Here is a 22,276-nt window from a genome sequence, read left to right as displayed (position 1 = left end):
AATATTTTTTTATGTTTTACAACTTTCAATGTTATTGAAAAAATATATAATATGAAAAATGTTTGCGAGAATCTCTTACACATTAGTCATGGGTGAAATCTATTTATTTTTGTAGGATGGTACAGAGGGGAAAATAAAGCCATGAAGTTTGCTATCCGAAGAATTTTGCGGGAACCCACTGACCACTCAAGCAACTGTTACTTCTGCATGGTCGACCCTTCCAAACATCGGACTGGCAGGAATGCACCTGTTATCACGTATCCGGACCTTCCTTCATCCATCGCCCCGGTGCCACACTGCCATGAGCTTCCCGTACCCACTTCTCCGGAGAGAGAGCAGCCGTCTTTAGAAGAGAGCAGCAAGCCAGAGAGCGAGAAAGACGACGTAGATCCAGATGACAATTTCAGAGGTGGAGCTGAGGAGAGAAACCCATACTACCCCAACCAAAAAGACCTCAACGACTTGATCAGAGATCTTGGTCTCACCAAGTCCAATGCCAAGCTTTTGACGTCTGGGCTCAAGCAGTGGAACTCGTTGGATAAAAGTGTGCAAGTCGCAGATCAGAGGAAGCGTCACCAACCTTTTTACAGCTTCTTCAACCATCAAGATGGGCTCTGCTTCTACCACAATGTGACCAGTCTGTTCGAGGCAATCGGAATCGCCTGTAATCAAAATAAGTGGCGCCTCTTCATTGACAGCTCATCCAGGAGCCTCAAAGTCGTGCTGTTCCATAATGGTAACAAGTACCCGTCTCTTCCCCTGGCTCACTCGGTGCATCTCAACGAGGATTACAACAGCATCAAGACCTTGCTGGACGCCTTGAACTATGATGAGTATGGCTGGGAGGTCATCAGAGACTTCTAAATGGTGGCATTCCTGATGGGTCTCCAAGGCTGCATATGCTACAACTAATCGGAGAGTGCTTATTTATGTTAATCTGTATCCACAAACGCGAACAGAGCCTTGGTCTTTGAAATGTTGCCTTTGTTGACAAGAGTACTTAATTCAGGCATTATTACAAAGATAACTTCATCACTGTGCATTACTGCGAAGCAGACACACAGAGCACACCTCCTGGAAAATAGTCTCACAAAATTGGCACAACAGTTAAAATACCAAATGGAAAAGTAAACCACAAAAGCTCAAGTTACATAAGTGAGTCAATACACTAAACACATATCAATTAATTATAATACGAAAGGGGCTGGAGTTCTCGGGCGCAGTGGAGAGCGCACTGCACTGCGGTATTAATTAATCCAGCAACCTGAATTTGTAGTGATAAGTTTCTACCCTTTCAACTGGTACAAAAACTGACACCTTTATACAAGGCATCATGTTTGCAATAACCACAACACAAGCAGTCAAAATGCAAACAAAAAGAAACAACTCTGATGATGATAATGATATGCGCTGTCCTTGAAGTTGATTGGTCCACACCCGAGACAGCTTTTCTTAGAGCCTAGTCTCCATTGGTGTTGGACCAGATGACGCCAAAATGCGTACAACTCAAAAACAGCGCACTATCAGAGTATTGAGAGCTCGGGGTAACCTGAATTTGATTCATGGCCACGGACAACATCAGTGGCAAGTGATTTCTGAACTTTACCAACAAGCGCTGGTCACCGTGGTGAAGTATGGCCAAGCCTCGTGGCCAATATCTTGGGAAAGCCTTGAAATAGCTGGAGATTGTCAAGTATATACCTGCCTTTGATAGTAAGACCTTGCCATTATTACAGCTTGCCTACCAAGGTTGAAGGCGTTACAGCGTGACATTATTTAACTCTTGTCAATTTGTCCGTCCGTTCGGTCGTCTACTTTTTGCCACACTGAGCTCTATAGCTCTTTTTCAGAAGCGACCTGACCGCAACTGATAGCTCAACGAAAGTGGCTTATCATGTGGATATGTATAGCGGTCAAACATTCTAAATGCATGTTTCTATATGTGGAAAGAAAAAGCGAAGGATCCGGATAAAAATCCACGTGACCTCGGGGAGAGAGACACGCAAACTCAATATATACAGGTGTCAGGGTCGGGATCGAATCCACGACCTCCTGTATACCAGGTGAGGTAGTCAACATGTCGCCAACGGTGGCAACAAACAATTCAGCGCTAAATAAAGAAGTATTTTGGCCAAGGCAATAGTGTCACACATCACGTGCGCGCTTCTCGTTAATATTATTGATTGTGATGTCATCTTACAACATCATCTCTTTGCGGCTTGGAATATGACAGTACCATCATCATCATGATCAATTCACTGTTGGAACGAATACATCTCTAAGCTGCCGCCATCCCCTCGGATTCTGCAATGTAACGATTCACCGATTAGCTGCATGAACTCATTTAATCGCTCTTGGCTGCCACTCCGTCAATGTCCGACCACCGGTCATCATCTCTTCCAGCGATGTGTCCTGCACAAGCCCACTTATTTTACTGAGCAATCAAAAGAATGTCTTTAATCTGGGTATGTCTTCGAATCCATGGGTTCCTCTTTTTGTTTCACAATGTAATTCCAACCATACCCCTCTCAATCTTGATTTGCAGCTTTCGTGACTGCAGGAATCCATACTCTTTGGATCTTTCGGTAAAGTCACGTAGATATAAAAATAAAATAAATCACGACGTTTCGGGCGCAACACAAGCGTCCGTCATCAGGTGGGAAAGCATGGCTTGCTGCTATACCTACGTGACTTTACCGAAAGAACCAAAGAGTATGCATACCCCTCTCCACGCGTCTTGCACACTCTCTCTACCTCTCTCGACTTTCCAATATTTGCACACTTTTACATTTCATTAATGTCAACGTTTCTGATCCATGTCAGAGCAGGTAGTACAAAATTCATCATTATACTTTCATTCATACTTTCAATGACAGAAGCACGTTGGAAAGCATTTTAGAAGCCTAGATTAGAAGTTTTTGTGACTGCAAGGATTCACTCTTTGGTTTTTTCGGTAAAGTCATGTAGGTAAAACATTTAATGAGAAAACAACTAAATTGATACAGTAATTTTGCTGTGACGGTTCCACCTGAAGACGGAAGCTTGTGTTGCCTCTGAAACTTCGCGATTTAATTTAGTTGTTTTTTCATTGAATTTTTTACCTACGTGACTTTACCTAAAAAACCAAAGAGTATTTTAGAAGTCATCCTTACGCATGGCTCATCTGGTGGACCCGAATCGCATGAGAATAATTGTCAGACCAGGGTTTGGCGAGTGGGGTGTAACCATGTTAATTGTCAAGGCAGCGTTTACCTGGGGCTGGGTTCACTCACAGAGACAGAGAAGTAAAAAATATAATCGGGTGACTGCGTTGAGTATTAAAATACTTCGTAAATTAGTGCTGTTCAAAGCACTTATATTGACCGCAATAGCACCGCTATGCAGTGTTTTTGCACTCTACATCTCTCCAAAAAGCATACCATGTCTCAAAAAAACTCTGAACTTCAAAATCAACGTTTGAGAACGTTATTCTTTAATGTCATTTTACACACCGGTATTGGGGGAAACAATGTGCACAGGGCAGGGGGAGCACACCGCCCCACACATCGCAATTAGCGGAATGCCCATTACACTGACCTCCGCATACAAATTGGCGATTCATATGTCCGACTGGGTTAGCAGTGCACACAGCTTTCCATACATGGCAGTGAGCCCGGATTTAGTGGGGGGGGGGGGGTATTACATTCGTAGAGGGCACAAATTACCAGAGGCCCAAAAACAGAAATAAAACACATTTTATTTATTATAATAATAAAAAAGTCAGACTCTTTATTAATATTATAATTTTAAGATGAACAATACAAACAACACTACCGTAATGCTACCTTAATTAGGCTATTTTAATTGAATCCTCAATTTTTTCCCATCTTCCACATATTGCATTGGAGTGTTCCAGCAGCAAGGGTTAGGGATTTGTGTAAGGGAGAGGGCCGGGGGGGAGGGGGTCTTTTCTTCGCTTGTGTCCTGTGGGCAAAGATATCTTAAGCAAGCCCTGGATGTGTTTATATTCTGCATCAACTAATTGTTGAATACTTAAATGCCTTTCATCGGGAAAGTTTCAAAACAAAAATCACTGGAGCAAATACAAAGTGAAGTGTCCACTGGTTCACCCTCATCCCCCACAGCTGCTCATTGCATTTTCTAACTCTTACTCCGGTTTTGTCGAGGTGAACTATTTTGGATACTCAGAATAACACGAACTTTTGGTGCTCCTGTTTCAGGTCGTTACTGGCCGATATCGGTTTTGTAGACTAAGACACGGCGTTCATGACGCCATATACATTTAAAACCAGTTTTCGCTTAGGCAGCCGCCCAGGTCTGAAACCTTTCACCATTTCAGTCAGAGGGTATGGAAGGAGGCCCTTGCCACCTGTGCCGGTTGTCCCAGTATCGTCCTCGTTGTGAACTACCCGTCCTGGGAAATCTGTGAGTCTTCCGAGAACATTAAAAGTCCCGGTTTTTTAAATTGCATAGAAAATACACAACTCACACTTACATGTCGATCACCTCGCTGCCGATACTGTGAAATATTCTTCTTGCCGTGATATTTATTGTTCTTTTGAAGCCCTGGAGATGGCAACCCTAGACATAGGTACCGTATGTTCAGCTCCCGGTGTCATCTCCTTGCCTCCTTTTGCGACGTCATGTCTTTACCGCTCATCACGGCAACATTGCACCTAAAAATCTCATTTGTAACTCAGAATAATTGTGTTGAACCCCTCCACCATTGGATACCTTATGGATGGCTGGTGTGCGGCCATCGCTCACTGAAGGTCGATCAATTCAACATCAACTTCACATCCAAGCTGCCTGGCAGTGCAACCATCACGCTCATTCATATATATATTTTAAGAAATCCAAACAAACGAGCCATTTTAAGTCAGTGCAGAATCTGTCCACAGCATCTTACTGTCTTTGAACACGCATTAGATCTGAGATTGAAAAAATATATATTTACAAAAACTCCAGAATTCGAGTGCAACACAAAGTTCGTTTCCGGCGAGCTGTTGCCGCCGCAACGCGCCGCAGACACACAAGCGGAGCGCTGCTACGCCCCGGCTGATGGTGCCGCACCCTCACCGCCTCCCGCAAGGCAGCCGGCACCAGCGGAGAGGCCGCCGCTATGGCACGGAGTCCCCTACGAGCTTCACCTTGGGGACGTCGAGTCCTCGCTTTTTCCTCACGTGGTGTATCCTCGCCGCCTGCGAGCACGCGCAGAGAGCAGACGGAGCGTTCTGTGAACAGGGCAACTCTTAATTCCAGCATTTTGCTGTCCGATGTCACTCGATCGCTCGATTGGCACGTCGTAGAGTTCAATCACATCTGCCAAGTCCAGCTTCGAGCCGTCGCCACCGCCAAGGGGCAGACCTCAACAAAGTGGCCGGCTATTTGGGTGGGCAGCACCGCAGCCGTGTGTAGTAGGTTTAACACATAGGCTTTCGCGACCAATATTATCCATAATAAATGATATTGGTCGCTGAAGTAGTAACTAATTGGCACGTTTTGTTTACGTAACAAAGCTTACTAATAGGCTGTGTCAGGTGGTGGCGGGTTGAACGACACATGTATATTTACGCGATCTAACCCAAAAAAACCTTTATTATGGACGGGTTAGCAAATCAGTGGGCCAAATCAATCATAACCTTTTAAATCTTTATAATCTGCATTGAAAGCTAATTTATTTGGAACTGCTTATTGTGTTTGGTTTGTTGTCCTCCCCCGCACGGTTGGCTATGTACGGTGCGGAAAAAGGTTGAACATACGTACATAGCCACGCACCAGTCTAAGCCTGGGGCCTATGCGCACGTGCAACCGATTTGTCGTGGAAATAAGTTCGTGTCACGGCCTGTGTGGCACTGTACACAATACAGGAGCAGAGGTGGCGCAGTGGTAACGTGTGTGCCTCACAGGAAGAAGGGCTTGGGTTCGATTCCCAACTCGGTCCCTTTCTGCGTTAGTTTGTGCTCCCCCATGTTCTGTATGGGTTTCCTCCGGTGTCATCCCACAGCTACAATATACATACAATGCAACTGGTATTGGCCAAAACATCCCAATACTGAAAAATTATATGTCTGCAAATGACTTAATTGGGATTACACGCAGCAACATCGTCCCCTCCTGTGTAAAACCTGGCAGGACCCTCCTGAACAAGGATCTTGAAGCTCAGTGAGGCTTTCCTGGGTGAACAAGCAGAGTAGTTAATACTTATGAGCAGAAACCTGTTGAAGTCCGAAAATCTTTTTTTTTATTTAAAGCTTTCGTGGCTGCAGGGATTAATATTCTTGATTCTTTCGGTAAAGTCACGTCGAAGGGAAATAATAAAAATACAAATTAAACAATAAAATTATCACGACGCTTCGATTGCAACACAATCAATCATCATCAGGTGTGAAAACCACAGCAAGAAAATGATGATTGCTTGTGTTGCAATCGAAACGTCGTGAGAATTTAATTGTTTAATTTGTATTTTATTTTATTTTATTATTTCCCTTCTACGTGACTTTACCGAAAGAACCAAGAATATGAATCCGAAAATCATGCTTGTGATTTATTTTAAACGATCAGCTGATATCGATTGTTGATGCCAAGTTCACAAGGGCCTCGAGGTATAAATTCAATGCATCCTTGGCGGAGAGTTTGTTACAGCCACGCTTAAATTGTGCTTTGCCATCAGTTCTGCAACGAGAAAAAATAGAACAGCTGACAAAACGGGTAATGTACCGCAAAAGACAGCACGCTCGCACAACGACGAGATTGCAGATCTTAATCTAATCTCAACGTGAAAAAAATCCCTGACGCGTACGTGTTTTATTTCAGCACTTTTTTTGTACAAAAACAACACAGTCGTGCAGTGCTTCAAGCATCTTCGTAGAATGAAACGGAGCGGGGAAATGCATGGGGGGTTTCCAGTATGGTCTCCTGCAGCAGACATGGAAATAATTCCAGGGGGCAGAGCCTCCGATTCGACAAAAACAATGTCGACAGGGCCAAAAAAACACAAGCAGGTATGTAGCCGACCGTGATGGAAAACATTTAAAGAATTTTGCAGGTCAGCAAGTGTGCAGCAGCCCCGCTGGCATAACCAATGCCACATCCATCGTCATCAGTCGTCTCGTGAGGTGGGAGAAGTGAGGGAGCTACCTGGGGAAAGTAGACCCGCACTTGTGATCCCAATGACCAAGCTTGAACTTCGGGCCACGCAGAAGACTATAGGCAACTGGTATTTGAACTTGGCCTTAGCATGCCCATGGCTTAATGTTTATTTCTTACAAAAGAGGAGCTGATGTTGTAATTGTGCGTGCGTATGTGCGAGCGCATACGCACGTGGGCTCGTGGGCACACATGTGTGCGCGCACGTGTGTAGTGATGCTTGCCTATGTGCCTTTACACATAAGTGCATGTCAAAATGTGTATACATGCGTGCATGTGAGTGCATGTGCGGGGCGGTGGGACAGTGGTTAGCGCACTGCGCTACGAATCTGGCGACCAGATTTAGATTTCTGCTGACGGCCAACACCAGTGACAATTATCTGAACCAGTCCTGGGCTTCCCCAAGGTCGACTCAACCTTAAATGAGTGCCTGGTGCAGTGTGTACAACATCAGCACTGGGGAGACAAAGCCGGCTGGGATTGGTCTTGGCTACCGACCCCTTCGTGTAGCATCCTGGCCTTCATTGGTGCTTGCTAACAGCACTTTCCCCAACAGTCTGTTGAAGACTATACAGGGCGACCGTTGCCTTTTTTTTGATCCCGTGCGCGCATGCGTGCGTAAGCGTCAGCGGCGCTCGTGCGCGCGTGCGTACGAAAACGTGCGTGCGTGTCCGCGTGCGTGCGCCAACCTGCATGAATATCTGGACGAGGAGGATGGCTCGGCACAGCAGCAGCAGCGTGAGGGTGCACAGGTACACGGTGTCGCCGGCGCCGCGTCCGGCCATCACCAGCCCGCCGGCCGCGTACGCCGTGAAGGCCAGCGCCGAGTAGCCGCAGCTGCCTGCGATTCCGGCTGCGGGGCACCCAGCGAGAGATGCGCAAGTGGTCTCGACAACACGCGCGGCGCTACGGCGCCACCGACCAGCTCAACCGTTTAGCTCACGATGCTGTTCGTGTTAAAGGCAGCGGCGCAAATGGGGTGCCGGCCCTCACGTCGAGTGTTATTTGGAGCTTTCGTGACTGCAGGAATTACTCTTTGGTTCTTTCGGTAAAGTCACGTATAAAGAGAAAATAATAAATGAAATAATAGCATACGACGTTTCGATTGCAACACAAGCAATCATCATCAGGTATAAATCAAAGAGAAAACAAACATAGTTAACTTAGAAATATTATGCAATACCACACAGAGAGTCGGCGAACACAACAGTCAACACCCCACCTGGTTGATTACGTTCTTCCAAAGAGTGCTACATTTGAGAGAGAGAGACAAAACACAGACACGGAGACACAGACAGACACACAAGCAGATAGTGTCCGTGTTTTGTCTCTCTCTCTCTCAAATGTAGCAATCTTTGGAAGAACGTAATCAACCAGGTAGGGTGTTGACTGTTAAGTTAGCCGACTCTCTGTGTTGTATTACATTATATTTCTAAGTATACTACGTTTGTTCTCACGTCGAGTGTTATTTGGTGGCATAGGCATTGAGTGGGGGGGGGATGCACTCGGACCCATGTCAACCACACTACGCCACCGGTGGTAATATTTTTTTCTTTGTATTGTTGTATGTAAGAATGTATGTATGGGTTTTCTCTGAGCATTATGGTTATCTCTCACCGTGGAAAAATAGGACTGCAATATGCAACTTCCAAAACAATCTCAATCGGGAGCTTCCCATAGATTAGTCCACAATGAGGCTTCCTATCGGTAAATAAACAGCTAACTATTTTAACACACACACAGCGGTTAAGTCAAACATTTAAATCCCTAAATAGGCTCCTCTTATTGTATTCACGAGCAGGAGAAACGCTGGATTCAAGTTCATGAAGCCATTCTAAAATCATCTTCACGTAGAAGTTTACATTCTCCCATTCATGAATTGAATCATAAAATGTCTCACTAATATTTTTGCTGAATAGGCTTGCTGGCTTTTTTTACCGATTGAAAAAAAAAATTGGACGATTTCGAGATAAATTTTTTTTTAACATTTTTCACCTTTCTGGTCCAGGCAAGAACCACGCACGACACCGTTCACAGTTGAAACTCGAATCTGGTTTAACAGCGTGCATTTTGTCGTGTATCCGTACATAGCTACGTGTGAATTATTTGCCTAAGTGTGTTTGTGTATGTTTGTGTGTCATTTATGGCGAGTGGTAGTGCAGCATTATTGCGCTGCGCTACGAATCCAGCGACTAGGGTTCGATTACTGCTCACGGTCAATACAAGTGACGATTCTTCTTAGGTTTTTTCGGTAAAGTCACGTAGGTAAAACATCAAAATGAATGAAAATAAAATAAAATAAAATAAAAAATCACGACGTTTCGGAGGCAACACAAGTCTCCGTCATCAGGTGGGACCGTCACAGCCAGATTAGCTGCATCAAGTGAGGCAATGATTCAAGATGTAATCCCTTAAAAGCGAGTTGAGGGGGGGAGGAGAGGGAGGGGGGAGCTCATCAGACTATGGTAGCCAATGAATGGAACGTATCGGGAGGGAGGGGGGGCGAGGCCAAAAGGGTGGGCGACGGCGTGCAAGCGATTGTGCGCAAGCGGCTAATTACTGCACACGCCAACACAATGGAGCGATTATGCGCAAGCGGCCAACTGCCGCACACGCCAACACAATGGGCAGAGAGAGGGAGGGAAGCTCTAATACACATGATAGACAAAAGAACGAAAATGCCCATGTTAATACTAGGGGTCGGCACGGTTTGGCTCAAACCACCAAACCGCGGTTTGAACCGAACCAAATCGGTTTGGTTTGGCTCTGTTTGAACTGGTTCGGTTTGGTTTGGGGCTACGAAAACCGACTCGGTTTGGCTCGGACAGGGTGGAACCGGCTCAAACTAGTTTGGTTCAAGCCAACTTAAGAGGTTTGGTTTAGCTTAGTTTGGTTTGGTTTTGGTTTGGTTTGGTTCAGTCGTCGCTGGTTTGGTTTGGATTGCTCAATTTGAAACCAGTTTGAGTCGGTTCAAACCGTGCCGACCCCTAGTTAATACCAATGCTGGCTGAACAATGAAGAGAGTACTGTTAAAAAATAACTGGGGATGTTAACACTCGGTAAAGTAAAGTAAAATAGTGCCTGTCAGATAAGATGGTCCAAAAAATTGTAATTAAGTCTTTTTTGCGTGGTTGATAACATCTTTCCAATGATTACTAAGTTTGTACCCATCATCACGGTTGAAATTATGTCTGTGTTTGTATATTTGTATGGCTTCGTGTACAAACCTTTGATGGTAGCCGGGAGGTTTGCAGAGAACCTTGGTCTCGGAAAAGACAATTTCATGAGAGCCCACCGAGTTGTAGCAATGATCGGCAACGGCAGAAGAATCAGTTCTGCCGTGTTTCAGATCTGACTTGTGCTCGCGGACACGATCAGAAACATGACGTTTCGTTTCTCCAATGTAGCAATCACCACAAATGCAACTCAATTTGTAGACTCCAGGATACTGTAAGTCAGGAACGACATCCTTCACAGATGGAATCAGATCACGGATTTTATGCACTGTACTGAATCGGACTTGGATCTTATGTTTGTTTAGAATTTTGGAGATCTTTTTGGTCACGCCAGCTATGTATGGTAACGTGATGGTTTTGGTCGGAGTTTCATGTGGCTGTTTCTGTGTGGTGGGAGAGACAGCTTGGCTGATAGTACGGTCAGAGTATCCGTTCATCCTGAGGGCCCGATGTACATGTCTTAATTCACCAGTCAGGTGGTGTTTGTCAGAAATGCCATGGGCTCTGTGGTATAGCGTTTTGATGAGAGAATTCGGCAGTACTCAACTCAACCCAATTAGTCTCTATGGTTAAGGACATGGTACTATCTCCTGATGACATCCTCGTCAGCTTTGATGTAGTATCTTTGTTTACCAAAGTCCCAGTACCGGACACCCTAACAATAATTGAGGACTTAGTCCAACATGGATTGAATTCTGATGTACCTGCGCTGGTTAGGCATTGCCTCACCAACACCTATTTTACCTGGAATGGCACCTTCTACAAACAGAATGAGGGTACCCCTATGGGCTCCCCTTTGTCACCAGTTATAGCCAACATGTTCATGGAAAAGTTTGAATCAGACGTCATCCAGACATCCACCCTACGTCCTTCCCTGTGGAAGAGGTATGTGGATGAAACTTTCGTCATCTGGCCACATGGCCTCCCAGCATTGAACCACTTCTTGGACCACATCAATTCCAGACACCCATCCATCAGATTCACCATGGAAGTGGAGAAAGACGGTAAACTACCATTCTTGGATATTCTGTTTGAGAGGAGGCCTGACGGATCCTTGGGACATTCTGTCTACAGAAAAGCCACCCACACAGATTCCTACTTGAAACCGGATTCCCACCACCACCCATCTCAAAAGAATTCTCTCATCAAAACGCTATACCACAGAGCCCATGGCATTTCTGACAAACACCACCTGACTGGTGAATTAAGACATGTACATCGGGCCCTCAGGATGAACGGATACTCTGACCGTACTATCAGCCAAGCTGTCTCTCCCACCACACAGAAACAGCCACATGAAACTCCGACCAAAACCATCACGTTACCATACATAGCTGGCGTGACCAAAAAGATCTCCAAAATTCTAAACAAACATAAGATCCAAGTCCGATTCAGTACAGTGCATAAAATCCGTGATCTGATTCCATCTGTGAAGGATGTCGTTCCTGACTTACAGTATCCTGGAGTCTACAAATTGAGTTGCATTTGTGGTGATTGCTACATTGGAGAAACGAAACGTCATGTTTCTGATCGTGTCCGCGAGCACAAGTCAGATCTGAAACACGGCAGAACTGATTCTTCTGCCGTTGCCGATCATTGCTACAACTCGGTGGGCTCTCATGAAATTGTCTTTTCCGAGACCAAGGTTCTCTGCAAACCTCCCGGCTACCATCAAAGGTTTGTACACGAAGCCATACAAATATACAAACACAGACATAATTTCAACCGTGATGATGGGTACAAACTTAGTAATCATTGGAAAGATGTTATCAACCACGCAAAAAAGACTTAATTACAATTTTTTGGACCATCTTATCTGACAGGCACTATTTTACTTTACTTTACCGAGTGTTAACATCCCCAGTTATTTTTTAACAGTACTCTCTTCATTGTTCAGCCAGCATTGGTATTAACATGGGCATTTTCGTTCTTTTGTCTATCATGTGTATTAGAGCTTCCCTCCCCCTCTCTGCCCATTGTGTTGGCGTGTGCGGCAGTTGGCCGCTTGCGCATAATCGCTCCATTGTGTTGGCGTGTGCAGTAATTAGCCGCTTGCGCACAATCGCTTGCACGCCGTCGCCCACCCTTTTGGCCTCGCCCCCCCTCCCTCCCGATACGTTCCATTCATTGGCTACCATAGTCTGATGAGCTCCCCCCTCCCTCTCCTCCCCCCCTCAACTCGCTTTTAAGGGATTACATCTTGAATCATTGCCTCACTTGATGCAGCTAATCTGGCTGTGACGGTCCCACCTGATGACGGAGACTTGTGTTGCCTCCGAAACGTCGTGATTTTTTATTTTATTTTATTTTCATTCATTTTGATGTTTTACCTACGTGACTTTATCGAAAAAACCTAAGAAGATGATTCCTTGCAGTCACGAAAGCTTCAAATCTAGAATCAAGTGACGATTATCTGAACTGGTTCTGGGCCTCCCCTAGGTCAACTCTAATGAGTACCTGGTGCACTGTGTAAACATCGCCACTTGGGAGATAAAGGCAGCCGGGCGTGGTGCTGGCCAAACACCCCCTTGTGTGCTGTGCCGGCCTGAATAAGTGCTTGCTAACAGCACTTGTCTCAATAGTCTGTTTAGGCTATACGGGGGATCTTTGTCTTATTTGTCATTGATGGCCGCCCACCCCCTTGTATGCCATGCCGGCCTTCATAGGTGCATGCTAACAACACTTGCCCCAGCAGTCTTTAAAGGTTACACGGGGGACCTTTTGCCTTCTTTGCCAGTGTGAATTACTCTGCTTCATTTGACATTTTCACCACCGGTTGGAATCGCTCACACCTGTCACAGAGAAGTCATTCAGCTCTCGATAAATCTACATCACGTCACCCGGTCGGTAACCATGTAATTTCTCAAGGGCAAGCACGGGGAGTACCCCGCCGGCGAGAGAAGCCCTGTTTGTACGTCAGCGCACAACGGCCCAATGTTGCGGTCGGCTTTTGGTTCAGCCTCTGATATTTTTACGTGTGGATTCTGGGCAGGCGGGTGCTGGACGGGCAAGATGCGGACTTGAAGACTGTGCTCACCTTGCGAATGCGACAATTGCAATGCACCTACTCGTACAGCCCTATTGCCAATCTACTGCTGGACGTGGGTCTCACCATGCCGTGCGGGTCACGCGAGTTATTTTGATTGCGTTTCGCACCACGGTGGTGTGAGCGCAAGTTGAAGGTGGGGAGCATAGATGCAGGAGCACAGAAGGTCATTATAACAATGTTTTTTTCCGCACCTCCGAGGAGCATGGTTGTATACGTACGATGCGAAAGAAGTTCAACATGCATACATACAGACGTACATTCTACTGCACTGTCCTCTTGCTGCCCACCAGAGAGCTGCACAACCTACAGCGTACTGATAATACTGGTAGGAGCCTCCTGGTTACACCAACTCACAGGAGATTATTGTGTCCGTCGTGCAGGGAGGGGCTGGGTGGGGAGGGGAGGGTGGGAAGGGGCTGGGTGGGGAGGGTGGGGAGGGGCTGGGTGGGGAGGGTGGGGCTGGGTGGGGGGTGGGAGGGGTGGGGCTGGGTGGGGAGGGGCTGGTCACCCCGTGGTGCCCTTATAAAACTCAACGTTTAACCTTCTCACGCCGGCTTGTGCCCACCCTCACAGTCGGGCATATTTGCGGAATACACCACGCCGCCGTTTACCCTGGCCATTGACCGAGCAACCCAACGTTCCTACCAGCAGCTCCCTCCACAGGAATTTGTTTTGTGACGGTCACCCATCCAAGTACGGTCAGGCTCAACCCTGGATCAATTGCAATCTAAGCTCAATTACCATACATCACCACGAATGCTGTCGCACACTCAACTGCCCATCCAGAGCCAAATTTCCAATGTCGTCTTTAAGATTTAGCAAATTGCTTTAAGGCCAAAGTTTTTCCTAAAGCCACACGATGACCCGATGCTACGACCATGTGCATCATTGCCTTTAAACGCAGGTAAAAATACACGCTTGCTACGTGTTTCCGAGAAAATGAAGCAATACTTTCAAGTTTTGTAGTTTAATGGCAAATTTGAGGGCAAGTTCAGGGGTCGACATATTTGGGCTGGTATTTTAAGAGCAAGCGTTTGCATGAAGGATATAACGAATGGTCACGTTACATTTAATATTACTGCTATATTTTCAGTGGGGTGATGGTTTGCCTTGTGGTTTTGCAAACATTCAATGGTAAGGCATTAAAGTGGAAGCTATTATAAGGGTTAGGGTTGTGAACAGGGGTTTGGAGGTTAGAGTTAAAATGTGAGATTTATTTATCAAGGGAAGATAAAATTAATATGAAGACTCTTTTTCAGAAGGATACTGCGTTGGGACATTTGTCCAATTTCATTAATCTCAAAAGTAGTTCTGTGATATATCCTTCCGCTGACCATTCTCAAAGGCATGGGGGGGGTGATGCACTGCTCGCTGTGAGAATTTCAAATGGACACTTTGTCGTGTGACGCTATGGCAACAGCCGTTTGAATAAAAGTGGCCAAAAAAATCAAACATTGGCATAGATTATATAACTCTTTGCAAGGCGCATTTGTCCTTATATTTGTAGTACTGAGGGTAGCTGTCACGGAAACACGCGCTTTCATATTTGCGAATATCTTTTGCCTCTGGTTAATGCCCTCCAAGTGTTGCAAAACTCTTTGATAGATTTGGCCAGTTTTCACTCTCTCTGGGAAGTTCATATTCGCAGCACTGCGTCAATCTCATGTTTCATTCATATTGGATCGTCTTTACAGCACCCCCAAACCCCCACGTTATGGACGCTTTCAACCTTAGTTGTAAAGCGTAACATCAAGACGGACACACACACACACCTCCGATTAGCATGGTTGGCTACGTACAGTGTGGAAGAAGTTCAACAAAGACAAAGATCCTCCGTATAGCCTGAACAGACTGTTTGGGCAAGCGCTGTTAGCGAGCACCTATGAAGGCCGCATAGCACCACGCCCGGCCGCCTTTGTCTCCCTATCGGTAATGTTTACACATTGCCGCAGGTACTCATTTGAGGCTGATTCGACCTAGGGGAGGCTCAGATAATCGTCACTGGTGTTGGCCGTGAGCAGGAATCGAACTCGGGTCGCCGGCTTCGTAGCGCAGCGTGCTAACCGGTGTGCTACTTCTCCCCGTAACACACACGCGTGCACATATTTGGCAAAACGATGGAATGTGGCAGGGCTGGGCACACGCGAGGCCTAACGAAGTCTCACTAACTTCAGTGACGGGGTGGGGGGTGTGGGGGGGCGACACCTGTGTAGGTGGCGGCGTCGATGACGAAGGGGTCCTCGCCGGGGTCGCGCACCCTGCTGCGCCTCGTCGGCAGCCTCAGCTTAGTTCGCACGAACCAGAACTCGGCGCACATGCGGCACCCAGCCAGCGCCGCCAACGTCTTGGTCAGCACGGGTAGCACGTGCAGGGCGAGAGCCAGCGTGGGACCCGGGTGGCCGGGGTGTGCCGCGGATTCCGGGAGGCTCCGGTGCGGTGCGAGCTCAGGGAGGCCCTGCTGCGGCATGGGCTCCGGGAGGCCGGGTTGCATTCTGAGGGCGGCCAGCGGCACTGGCGGTGGATGCGGCGGCGGCGGCGACGACGACGGTCGCGGTGGTGCCAGCGGTAGCGGCTGTAGCCGGGAGAGCGGGGGTGGGGGCAGCGGCGCGTCGAGCGCGGCCACCAGCGCGATGATGCCGCACGCGCCGCAGTAAACGCAGCAGATGCCGGACCACACGAGCAGAGACAGCCATGCTGTGGTGCACGCACGGTGGGGCGGGCGACACGGGCAGGCAGACGAGGCGGAGGGCTTGAGTGGAGCGGACGACAATTGTTGGTGTAATTATACAGACCATACAGCACATAACAACGCAATGCCCACTCCACAAATGTGAAGGAGACATCACGGGGGATACACTCCACTGCTCCTGACACGGCTATCTGGCTTGACCACTTGAACGTGAAATTGTAGTCGTCGATCTGCATCTACGTCAACCATATGAAAGAAACAAGATAATAGCGGCGATATTCAATTAAATGCCCTTGTCGGTGCACTGCTGGGTAAAAGTTACGTCCGTGCCATGCCAGTCGTGAGCCCCGTCGAGTGGAGGGCCCTTTGGCCAGCCAGGAACCGCAGGGCTGTACATTATACTGGTAGGAACCACCTGGTTCCACCAGCCCACAGAGGATTATTGTGTCCGTCCGTCCGTCGTGCATCCAAAAATGGGAGGGGTGGGGCTGGGTGGAGAGGGGAGGGTGGGGAGGGGCTGGGTGGGGAGGGTGGGTGGGGGCTGGGTGGGGGGTGGGAGGGGCTGGGTGGGGAGGGAGGGGCTGGGTGGGGAGGGTGGGGCTGGGTAGGGGGTGGGATGGGTGGGGCTGGGTGGGGAGGGGCTGGTCACCCCATGGTGCCCTTATAAAACTCAACGTTTAACCTACTCACGCCGGCTTGTGCCCCCGCCCTCACAGTCGGGCCATATTTGCGGAATACACTACGCCGCCGTTGACCCTGGCCATTGACCGAGCAACCCAACGTTCCTACCAGCTCCCTCCGCAGGAATGTGTGTTTCAGCTTCTACCTCTACCGTGACCGACCGCCGTGATCTCTGGGGTCCCCCTGCTCGTGCTACGACCGCGTGGGCGTCACTGCACGGCAGCTGACTCGTACACCGGCTCCACTTCACTGGCTCTGTGTGGACACCGGTTTTTGGCGCTCCTCTATGGTGTGGGGCAGTCTAATTGTACATTGGGTACGTGCAGAGCCTCTTGTTGATATTCCACCGCCGGGTCGTTGGGGTTATTTGATTAAAATCAATTTTTTTTTAAAACTTCACCACACCGGTCAGTGCAGGTTGGTGAAGGTGGGGATATTAAAAAAAAACTTTTTTAAAACACGCTTTAATTAAATGTACCGTACTAGCAATGGAAGAACTCCACGACTCCAGGAAGTGGCCCCGAAGCTTGCCATAACGTAAGGGGGCCGTGGTGATTTACAGCCAACGTCAGTTTACCGTGGACAATTAGAGCCAAGCCAAAACATAACGTATGGAAAAGAATGTTTTCAAATATATGTTTTTTTTATTTTGTATGATAGAATATAGTATTGTCATCAGTATGACATAAGTATACCAAGTTTGCAGTCGATACCACATTGGGAAGTGGGTTAAAATTGAGTTATAAGATTTGAAGATACAACAACAGAGTGAGTTAATAAACAGCGTGTAATAATGATACAAATAGGATGTTATTGCACTGCCCTTTGTTGATAATAGAGTCTAGCAGCAGCCTACGACACCTGTTAAGCATTGTGGTCACCCGCCAAAGGACTATTTCCAGGCCCTATCCTGCTTAGCTGACGGAATCTGACTAGATCGGGTGCATTCTGTGTGATTGGGTCAGAGACGATGTCCGTGTCTACATTACAGTGCACAAATCATCAACAATTGGACTCCCATGAAGTGGTACTAATATCATTGACCCCAAATGGGTGTTGGGTTAAGTTTCTCACGCACTGAATTCACAACCTTCTGATCGTGATGAGCTCTCTAGCGCAGTAACACTTAGCGACTGCGTATTAAAGTATTTTTTGATAAATGACCGTAGCAAAGTAGGGAACCGTTTATCGTTTCCAGTGGAATTTTAGTGACGCACGCATGGATTGGCATACACGAACATACAAATAGGTGTATTGTGGTCCTATGCGTAACAAGAGTGAGAATAGGTGTATTTAGTCCCGTGTGTAACGGTGTTGCGTAAAGTGTAGAATAAACGTTGTTGCCTCCTAAATAGCGTCTCTGAACGACTCACTACACTTGTGTAAAGGCCATGAATCATAAACAGATTAAAGAAATAAGCTGTTCTACCAGCAACCATTCATATATAATATTAATAATAATTTTAATTCATATTTTACAGCACTTTGCAAATCCGCTGTTGGATGAAGGCCTCGCCATGTTGTGTCACAAGCGTTGTTTGCTGGTCGGTGCAAGGTTGCTGAAGGGAGGGGAGAGTTTTCAAGACTGTTTCAGATATGGCTCGCCAGTGATGTCAACCACGAGCAGGAATTTAACTCTGGTAGCCAACGCTTAATGCAGTTCACGAAACCACTGATCATCCATATTATATTTTATACAAAAATAAATTTTCACAAACAAGTAAAAATAGAAACCCAGTTTGCCATGTCCCCCTCAGTTATAAGTGTTGGCTTTTAAATATTTTTTTAAAGAGTAAATATGACGAATAAATTGTTGGCAGGGGCACGTATTCACCAAGGTGTATGCAATTATAAATATCTTGGAAATTACCCTCCCTTAAAGATCCATCGACGTTTATTGTTGTGCGGGGAATAGAAATGAGGGTGGGTGTCATTGTGATTGTGCTGACGAGAGTTGGAGCGGTGGCACAGCGGTTAGCACAATGCACTCTGAACCCGGTGAGCTTGATTCCCGGGTGATATCTGAACTGGTCTTGGTCGATCGCCCAACCCTTAACCCACGCGCACTGACCAACGTGGTGAAGTACGGTCAACAAGTCCCCATGACCGGCAAAGCTTGAGGAAACTCTCATCCAACAATGAATTGGTGAGCACCTATGAAGGTCGACATATTGCACGAGGCGGTGGTGTGGGCAGTGCCATGCCCGGCCGCCTTTGTCTTCCCAGTGCTGATGTTAATACACCACACCGGACACTCATTATTTAAGGCCGAGCAAACCTAGGGGAATCCCAGAATTTGTTATAACTTGCCGCTGATGTGAGCTATGGCCAGAAATCGAACTTAGGCCACCGGATTCTGAGGCCCAGCTCCCTAACCATTGCGCCACCAATCCACCTGCGCAACAACAACAGCTACCATTCGCCACTCAGTAATGCTGACGTCAGCCAGAGTGGGTTGTGCCAGGCTAGGTGCACTTTGAGGCCAGGTAAAGTGTCGATAACTCACTGGCAGGAGGAGGTGTCTGGACAGACCACAGGTGTTGTGGGGTGAACTGACTAAGATGACTGACAGGTTCACACACGCGCACGCATGGACACTGCAGCAGGCGTCTCGACGCAGTGACGTTGCGGCAGGATTGCGGTAACCGGTTCTCCCAAACACACCGCCCTGCGGCTAACCCGTCAAGGGTTCTCATTCCTCCATATTTCCGCAGAGTATTTGCCAAAACTGTTCCCTCTTCGCAGAGGCCTGGCAGAAAGCTGTATCCGTCCGTGTGATTATCAAACGAAGGGCCCTCCTCTCAAAACTGCCCGACTCCCCCCCTCCCTCCTCCCACATGTCACAACGACACAACACGTTGCACTCTGTGAACAAAAAAGCTCTCACAACCTTAACAATTATTATTTAAAACCACCAGTTCCTGAAGAACTGCATTGTGGTTATCTTGTCTTCAGTCACCATTAACAAATTGAGCAAATGTGACAGACCAACAGGTAGCAGTGAGACGAAAATATTGCCCGTATACTGGTTTCGTACTAATGAGGACTCACCAGTACTGCACAGTCACCAATGCTCACTGCTGCCAAGGCTGCCTCGCCGCACGTTTGTCTGTGCTGTCGAAACGTTTAATTTTCGGGCCTTGCACTCACGTTTCTGTTCTGTTTGCTTTCCTCGTCTATTACCGATTTGGATGAGAGAATTGTAGACACAAATGTAGAAATGCGGTGAGATGAGAGAAGCCAGATCATGCAAGAGAGGTGTGAGAAAGATTAAATGGCTATTTATGATACTGTTATTAGCTTGGTATGTGTATGAGGTATCTAAGTTGATATTTGATGTGCCCATATTTTTTCATGAATTTGGGGAGGGGTCCTGAGCTGCTTGGGACTCTACGCATTTGCTTGGTTTGTTTGGAGAATCTCCATGGTAGCGAGATGTTAATTACCTCGTCTAGTATGCAGGAGGTCAGGGGTTCGATACAGACCCTGACAGTGCCTGTATATTTGTAGTTTGCATATTCTCCCTGTGATTGCATGGATTTTTATCCGATTCCTTCGGTTTTTCCCTCCACATTCAGAATCAACACGCATTTAGAGTATTCGGCTGCTGTAAATTTCCACACGATGATAAGCCACTTCGTTTAAGCTATCATTTGTGATAGCCAGGTCGCTTCTGAAAAAGAGCTATACAGCTCAGTGGGCCTTACCTGGTAAAAGAGAAAAGAGTCTATTGGAACCTCATTTGCCAGTAAAAAATATGATAATTGTTTTTTTACCCTTCTATCTGGCAACAAAACTGACACCTTTTTTACAAGGAGTCATGTTTGCATAGACCACAATACCTGCAGTCATAATGCAAACAAAAAACATAACTCTGATAATGTATGCACTGTCCTTGAATTTGTAAAAAAGGTGTCAGTTTTGTTGCCAGATAGAAAGGTAAAAAAACAATGATCATATTTTTTACTGGAAAATGAGGTTCCAATGGTGTAAATGTTTACCCTGAGCTCTCATACTCTGATGGTGCATTGTCTTTGAGTTGTGCGCCTTTTGGCGTCATCTGGTCCAACCCATGTGAGACTAGGCTCTAACGAAAGCTGTCTCGGGTGTGGACCAATCAACTTCAAGGACAGTGCATACATTATCAGAGTTATGTTTTTTGTTTGCATTATGACTGCAGGTATTGTGGTCTATGCAAACATGACTCCTTGTAAAAAAGGTGTCATGTTTGTTGCCAGATAGAAGGGTAAAAAAACAATTATCAGAAAAGAGTCTAGTTTTAGCCTCCGACTACTTTGTGCTCACCCTCCGAGTGCTTGCCGTGCAGCCTGGTGACGCGGAACACCAGCATCCCCGCCACATACATCGCCTCCAGCAGGAACGTGCACAACAGCAGGAACAGCTTGCCGGTCACAAGCCCCTCTGTTCCGCCAAGCAATCCTGCGGTCCAGGCAAACCAATACATCAAACAGACGATAGCGGTGGCGTAGTGGCGGTTGGCATGGGCCCTGCTACAAGGAATTGGGGCTCCCGGCCCAATCCCCCCCACCGCCGTCTTCGTAGCCCCAGAGCCTGGCCCCTTCTGACCTCTGGTGCCACGGTGCAGTTGGACCGCCTGCGCACTCGATAGCTACGTCAATGATCAATCGGTCAAGGGATATATCTGATGAAACATAACGATGGTCACTTACATAATCACCGTAATTGTTTTAAAAAACAGTTACGTGTGTTTGGTGATCCTGCACCAGCGGTGGAATTTCCACATTCTTAGAATCAAAATCTTTATTTATCCTGGAGAAATCCGATGAGCTGTGATGCTCCTTTTCACAGAGGTCCAGTAGGGGGATGGGGTCAGAACGTTACATCAACAAATAATACAATAAACGTTAGGAATGCAAAGTATAGAAAAAGTAAGCAAATCACTAAAAATAAATACGTACAATGGATACAGTATATAATAAGTTCATATTGCATAAGTACACCAATTGCCAAGCTCGGTCAAGACAGCAAAACAACAGCAAGAACGGTACCAGACCACACCAAGACAACAATACACAGTCGTCCCTCAATACAATTGCACATTCAAATTGGACAAGGGCAAGTGTATTCATTGAACAACTTGTTGGATGATGGATTCAAGTTGAGCATAATTTTAACTTTGTAACTCTTCCATTGTGAGACAGGTGCTCTCACACTCCCACCCGGGCTGGATTCCGTCATTATTGACCGCAGTTAAGTGTCACTTATGGGATTGCCTTCAAAATAATATTACACTGTCAACGCAAATTATTCCCATCAGATAAGAAAATCAAAAAGTTTAAAAATAAAATTTCTGGCCCGGCCTTCCTTTGTGATGGAGAATTCCCACCCCAATTATTCCTCCCTTTTGGATTTTATCACGAAAAAATATAGAGTACGGTAATTATTGATCTTCTTGGTTCTTTCGGTAAAGTCACGTAGAAGGAAAATAAT

The 22,276-nt window shown here is 46.7% G+C and overlaps 1 protein-coding gene across 4 annotated transcripts in view; it reads right to left on the bottom strand.

The window, feature by feature from the left end:
* Positions 1–3,451: 3,451 nt before the first annotated feature.
* The window catches only part of LOC144719463 (uncharacterized), a 43,477-nt gene continuing 24,652 nt past the window's right edge, over positions 3,452–22,276 (bottom strand). For 3 of the 4 annotated variants that reach the window (XM_078595397.1, XM_078595418.1, XM_078595407.1), the window contains exons 3-6: positions 21,110–21,244; positions 15,640–16,128; positions 7,839–8,002; positions 3,452–5,201 (exon numbers count right to left, since the gene is read on the bottom strand). In XM_078595397.1, coding sequence (XP_078451523.1) covers positions 5,121–5,201; positions 7,839–8,002; positions 15,640–16,128; positions 21,110–21,244 — 869 coding nt within the window. In that variant the 3' untranslated portion in view covers positions 3,452–5,120. The remainder of the gene's footprint in view (positions 5,202–7,838; positions 8,003–15,639; positions 16,129–21,109; positions 21,245–22,276) is intronic. The other variant, XM_078595426.1, reaches the window with a different exon arrangement.

The sequence above is a fragment of the Lampetra planeri genome, chromosome 1, assembly GCF_965212315.1.
Source record: "Lampetra planeri chromosome 1, kcLamPlan1.2.h2, whole genome shotgun sequence".
Lineage (NCBI taxonomy): Eukaryota > Metazoa > Chordata > Hyperoartia > Petromyzontiformes > Petromyzontidae > Lampetra > Lampetra planeri.
The sequence above is the reverse complement of the archived record's forward strand: the minus strand, read 5'-3'. Positions and strand labels throughout refer to the sequence as shown.